General features: G+C 53.8%; 1 protein-coding gene across 1 annotated transcript in view; it reads left to right on the top strand.

Annotated features, from left to right (window-relative positions):
- The window catches only part of ZNF710 (zinc finger protein 710), a 9433-nt gene extending 4813 nt beyond the window's left edge, over positions 1–4620 (top strand). The window contains exons 3-4 of the mRNA XM_007470530.1: positions 273–447; positions 4310–4620. Coding sequence (XP_007470592.1) covers positions 273–447; positions 4310–4479 — 345 coding nt within the window. The 3' untranslated portion in view covers positions 4480–4620. The remainder of the gene's footprint in view (positions 1–272; positions 448–4309) is intronic.
- Positions 4621–6424: the final 1804 nt, after the last annotated feature.

Below are 6424 nucleotides of genomic sequence, written 5' to 3' on the forward strand. Positions count from 1 at the left end.
GGGAAAGAGCCCCGACCCGACACTCAGTGCACCCGGAGATCCGAGCCCTGGGTTTCTGACAGCTTCAGCTCAGGGATCGTGGGGCAGACACACAGGAACGGTGACCAGCAGGGAGTGGCTCAGTCCTCGGCCTCTGGGGTCACATAGGAAAGGACGAAGCGAGTGCTGTCCACAGCCGATGGGATTCCGGCCCAGTCGTGGAGGTAGGAGTGGCTGGGGGTCCGGAGAGCGCGGGTTCCCGGGCTGATGAGGCCGGGTGGGGTGTGTTCCAGGTGTGCGGGAAGTCCTTCAACCGCATGTACAACCTGCTGGGCCACATGCACCTGCACGCGGGCAGCAAGCCCTTCAAGTGCCCCTACTGCTCCAGCAAGTTTAACCTCAAGGGCAACCTGAGCCGGCACATGAAGGTCAAGCACGGCGTCATGGACATCGGCCTGGACAGCCAAGGTGGGTGGGCCACAAACAGTGGACAGAGCAGGAGCAGTACTGTCATGGCACACTCAGGAGCCTCCTGTCCAGTGAGGGGAGTGGGGAGGCTGGCCAGGCCTGAGACATTGGGGTGGGCTCAGGTCTGGAGAGGGAGCACCCTGGAGGGCCACCATGGTGATAATGATGGGATATTTGTGTATGCTTAAGAGGACTTACGAGGGCTCACATAAACAATAATAAAAACAATTTGTTGAGTGCTGTGTGCCAGGCCTTTATTAACTCACGTAACCCTCACAGTGAGGTTGGCTCTGTTATTATTGCCATTTTACAGACGCAGACACTGAAGGACAGAGAAATTAGGTAACTCATGCAAGATCATTACTGAGAGATGACATTTTTTTTAAATGGATGGGAAAGAAAGTAACAAAAGGAAAATTGGCAACTGTAAAGATAAGGGAGAGCCAGGTGAGGTCACAACCCCAAGTACACCATGGGAGATCCTATGGGCATGCAGAGGGGAGCCCTGAGCTTCCTAGTTGCCAAGGCAAAAAGGGATATACAATCAGTCACATTCTTCATAGTGCCTGCCAAAAAGAATGTAGCCCACATACTTAGGAGAAGTGTCCTTACCTCTGCAGTTGGTGGAGGTTTCATTGGCTGTTGGTTATAACATCCCTACATGTTAGTGATAGCCACTCCCCTCAACACTGGCCAGTAGTGGAAGAACTGTAGTCGCTCTGGCCTCTCATGGGGAGGAGGCACTTTAGAGATCCTACAGGAAGGAGAAGCCAGCCACACTTCAGGAAGGTTCCTTGTATAGTCTGGAGCTATTTGCTTTCTGGTGCTCCTTCTGAGACAAATTAGCTGGGAATGTGCCCCGACAATCACCGGGTGAGTCGACGTGCCATGTGAGGTTACTCTGTAGGATCTCTGAGGGATGCTGCAATAACCCTGATTTAGTTTTGGAGCAGTGAATGGCTGGGAGTGTTCTGGCAGAAACAGGTGCCATCAGTTTTCCATTCTGGGTGAGGATGAAACGCTGTTGGCTGCATATAGTCGCTCTGTAGCCCCTTCTTACCCAAAATGTGGTTCTAGGACCAGCAGTATTGGCATCACCTGGGATCTTGCTAGAATTGCAGGCTCCACCCCACCCCAGACTTGCTGAATCAGGCTCTGCATTTCCAAAAGATCCCCAGGTGGTTTGTTTGCACCGGAAAGTTTGAGAAGCATTGAATAAAGTGATGCTTTTCAAACTTGAGCAAGGGAGCATGAGAATCACTCCAGGCTTGTTAAAACAAATTGCTGGGTCCCACCTTCAGAGCTTCTGATTCTGTAGGTCTGGGGTAGGGTCGGATCATTTGCATTTCCAACAAGTTCCCCAGGTCAAACCGAAGCTGCTGGTCAGGAACCTCACTTCGAGAACCTCTGACCTAGACTCCAGAGAACTGTTCTCAAACTTGGCTGCACATTGGAATCACTTTGAGAAATTTTAAAATGCTGATGCCTGAGTCTCAACCACAGAGATTCGAATGTAACTGATCTGGCGTGTGGCCCAGGATCCGGACTTTTTTTTAAGCACCCTAGTTCATTCTATGCACAGTAGAGTTTGAGAGCCAGTACTCTAGTGGACATGCCAGGTAGCTAACCCACCAGGAGGGACCAGAGCAGGACTGGTCCTTTTGGAAGTAGCTGTCCCTGCACACGTCGCTCCCAGGGGGTGGTTAAGGCCTAAGCTGTTTCCACCTGAGGTCAGTGACCAGGGATGCCTAGGGTTGCTTTGTTCCTGATTGTACCAGATGACAGAAAGTAAAGCAGGGATTGGCACGGGAATGGCTGGGGCCCACGTCCACCCACCACTCACGTATAACCTTGGTCTGAGAAGCTCAGGCTTGACACTTGTGCAGGAGGAAGGCAGCCTACAGTCTAGATGGAACCACCCAATAAACGATAGGACTGTAATTCAGGAGGTAGATCAACGTCTTTGTATAAAAAATGGTACCGAGTATTCCCTGGGGCCAACTGGACAGGCCAAATAGAGTTAATAAAGGGAGGTTGGGAGGATAACAGAGACCCAGAGGTAGAAATTTTCCCAGGGTCTTTATTTATCTTGTTTTTAATCAACTATATGGTATGAAGGTGTGGCACTAGGATTTGAGGAAGAAAGTGCCTAGGGGCTATAAGATTTGGTACAGCTGAGGGAACTCCCAGGAGGTCAAGTGGTTAGGACTCATGCTCTCACTGCCCAGGGCCGGGGTTTGATCCGTGGTCGGGAACTAAGATCCCGCAAGCCGTGTGGTGCGTGCAGCCACAAAATAAAAATAAATAAAATTAAAAAAAAAAAAGAGATTTGGTACAGCTGGCCTCATTTTATAAAGTCAGATGCTATGGGCACAAGTAAGAGACACCCCATTCAGACTGGTTTAAACAATAAGGAAATAAATTAAGAAATGACTTGCAGTCCAGGCTGTCTTCAAAGTTGGCTGATTCAGCCCCTCAACAATGACAGGGTGAGGCTCCCTCTCTCTGTCCACATTATTAGCTGTGCTTTTCCTCATGGTCACAAAATAGCTGCCAGTGGCCTTTAGGGCGATATGCTTCCTTGTTCACCTCCATTGGAAGAGTAAGAGCCTGCTCTCCTTTGCTCTGTGAAACTAATAAGAACATTCTAAGAACTCACTAGCAGGCCTTTCCTCATGATTCACTGGCCAGAATTGGGTCCCATCCCTAATCCTGAGTCACTCATTGGCAATGAGTGGGATTACCCTTCAACCAGTGGTTCTCAACTGGGGGTGAGTTTGCCCCCCAGGGACATTTGGCCATGTCTAGAGACATTTGGTTGTCACAGCGGGGGCAATGCTACTGGCATCTCCCTGATAGAGGCCAGGGATGCTGGGAAGCATCCTACAATGCACAGGACAGTCCCCCACAACAAAGAATTATGGCCCAAGATACTAATAATGCCAAGGTTGGAAAACCCTGCCTTAGACTCATCAGGGCTACCCCTGGGCTGGGGTCCATTTCTTCCCAAACACATCGCGTATCCCAGATGGACAGGGGCAGAATGCACACTGGGGCTCAGCCACAGTCCCTGCCAGCAAGACTCCCAGGTCCCCAGGTCACACCCTGGGCCTCCCTCCCTCCATAACTCATTGGAAGGCAGCCCCACCCAAGCTCCTTTGTGGAGTTTTCTATCTGGCTTTTGTTCCAACAGTAAGAGCTTTATAAAAGATTCCAATTTGATGAAATTACAAGAGGCCTCTTAGAGTTTTTATCTCATCATCTTTGTTAACCTACCTTGAGTGCTTGGCTTTGGAGAGCTAGGCCTGAGGATACCACTGGGTGGAACTGGCACCAGGTCAGAGGAGAAACAGCTCCCTCCAGCCAAGTGAGGTAGAGTTGCACAGTGGATCAAAACAACAGCACTTGCTGCGTGCCCTTTGGCAAGTTGACCAACCTCTCTGAACTTCCTTTTGATCTAAACGAGGTTGCTGTGAGCATTCATGAGATGATATATGTGAAGTGCCTGGCATACAGTAGGTGCCAAATGAGTGGTGTTGCAGACATGATATAGTACAGGAGGCTTTCATATGGCAAAGGGGACTAATAAGTAATGTTGCAAAGAATAAATAAGGGCTTAGTGACTTAGGAGGTGCAAGAGAGGCATGACCCCAAGAGTTCAAGTCCAAGCCTGTACCCACTCGGCACACGTTTGAGAAGCCACGGGAGTTGGGGGCCTCCTAGAGCAGGAGGGCAGAGGAGGCAGCTGAGAGTCTTTTGGAAGCAGTGACGGGCAATGACTTCTTTAGTTCTGCTTCCCGGGTGGGAGTGCCTGGCTCTTCCCACAGGCAGCATCCAGGCCTAACTGTGCCCTCTCTTGCAGACCCCATGATGGAGCTGACAGGCACCGACCCCTCCGAGCTTGACAGCCAGCAGGAGATCGAGGACTTCGAGGAGAACGCCTACGCCTACGCTGGTGTGGACAGCAGCGCCGAGGCCAGCGTCCTCACCGAACAGGCCATGAAAGAGATGGCCTACTACAACGTGCTATAGCACAGGCCGGGCCACCCAGGACGGGGCAAGGAGGGCGTGGGGCGTGGGGGGAGACCCATGTGCTGCAGGCTGCACCTCCTGCAGCTGAAAAACAAGCTACTGCCCCACTGTCCTGAGCCCTCCCTCCCACTCAGTCGTTTGCACCACTAGGGACTTGTAGACCAAATGGAGACTGTACTACTGGCCTCAGCTGTGAACCAGGCACAGGCCCCAGGCATCCTAGGGAAGGAAGGGTAACACAGGAGGCCCAAGTCTGGGTCTCCTTGGCCTGCTGCTGTGGGAGAAATGCAGATGGTGGCCGTCTGGGGACAGGTCACAAGGGCATAGGTTCTCAAGTCTCTCCAGGCCCAGCAGAGCTGGGGCGGCCCGTGTGGGCAGGACCATCCTGATGGCTCCTCGGGGCTCCTGTCACTGGAGGGAGATCTCTTGAGCCATGTCTTGTTTCTCCTCTGGACCCTCTCCTGCCTCTAGGGATGTTTGAGCTCCTCTGCTGGTCAGCCTTGCCCCCAACCCTTACCCCCCACCGGCCCCTGGGCTGCAAAAAGCCCAGGCCCAGAGCCCATTCCCCCACCCTGTCCATGGACAGCCAGGCAGGGCCCTCTGCCTTCTACCTCCTGGTGCCTCCCGCTCTCTCCTCCAGCCAGGCGTGCATGCGGCCTGGTCCTGGCCTTAGGAAAGCGGGGTGTGGCCCAACCCCCAGCTACCGTCCTTTCCAGCCGACCCCCAGAAGGCTCGCATCTTACAGCCCTGTTTGGAAGTGGGCGTCCCTAAAGTGGATTTCAGCAAACTGTTATCCAGTTCTGTCTCGAAGTGGGGTACCACCCCAGGGTCCCCCGACAAAGCCAGGACATGCCTTGCGTCAGACACACACTAACAAAGACAGATGGAGGCCCCTTGAGCAAGGGGACCGGTGATGGGGTCGTTGGGAACCAAGAGGGGCTGTCCTCAAGGAGGGCCTATGTAGGGGTGGGGGCCTGGAGTTTTCCTCTTATTTAAGGTCTAATAAGTATCCATTTTGAGGATGGGGACAGCCAAGAGTCAGCAGGGTCCCAGGAAGAGCAACATATTTAAAAAGGAAAATGAAGACCATAGAGGGGGAAAAAAAAGGTTTTTTGAGCAAAGGGGGGTATTTTGAAGGTAATTTATTTTTCTCCTTTCCAACTCTGTGTCACCTATTATCTTTTCTGATGGAGATCATTTTCTTTTTGTCAGCGGAAGCTTTCTTGTGTGCTGTGCGTGCTTTGTGCCTCCCCAACCAAGAGCAACGTGGCCTGCCCTGGCGGGACTCGGGCTCGGAGGGCACTGTCGGGCTGGCCCTGGGGCTTCAGCTGCTGGCAGGAAGCCTCCGGAGGCCAAGGCGAGAGGCAGGAGGAGGCAGAGCCCAGCAGGCCGTCCACCCTCTCCCAGCTCCTCCGGCTAGTGACTTGCTCTGCACCACCAGAGCAGCGGCCCGGGCTGCCGCCCCTGCTCAGCCCATGGTTCGCTCCCTCGCCAGCCCGCTCTCATCTCCTCGGTCCCCGCGCCAGCTCCTGCCCCGGAACTGAAGACTGCAGGCCCAGGGCGGTGAAAGAGCACATTCAGGAATGCTGGGGCACCCAGAGGCCCACCCACTCGCCCCCTACGGCCTCCGTGGAGGGGAGCAGGCAAGGCCATTCCCAGAGGCACAGGAGGTGAAGCCACCAGCTTCAGCCCAGAAACCAGGAAGCGGGGAGCGGCTGGGGAGGGAGGTGCCCCCAAGGCCGTATCCTTAGTGAAGGTCCAAGCCAGGCCTCAGGGTGGCTGAGATCAGGACGGAGGGGAGGACAAGGTAGCCTCGGGGTCAGGCAGCCAGGTGCCCCTTCCTTCTCTGCTAGAGTTCATGCTAAGCAGCAAATAAGAGGGCTGGGGCTCATGGGAGCCTCGCCCCGACTGTGGCTCTCCAGACCCCGAGGCCCCCCAGCCTCCC

Source organism: Lipotes vexillifer, unplaced genomic scaffold, assembly GCF_000442215.2.
Source record: "Lipotes vexillifer unplaced genomic scaffold, Lipotes_vexillifer_v1.1 scaffold412, whole genome shotgun sequence".
NCBI classification, from domain to species: Eukaryota; Metazoa; Chordata; class Mammalia; order Artiodactyla; family Lipotidae; genus Lipotes; species Lipotes vexillifer.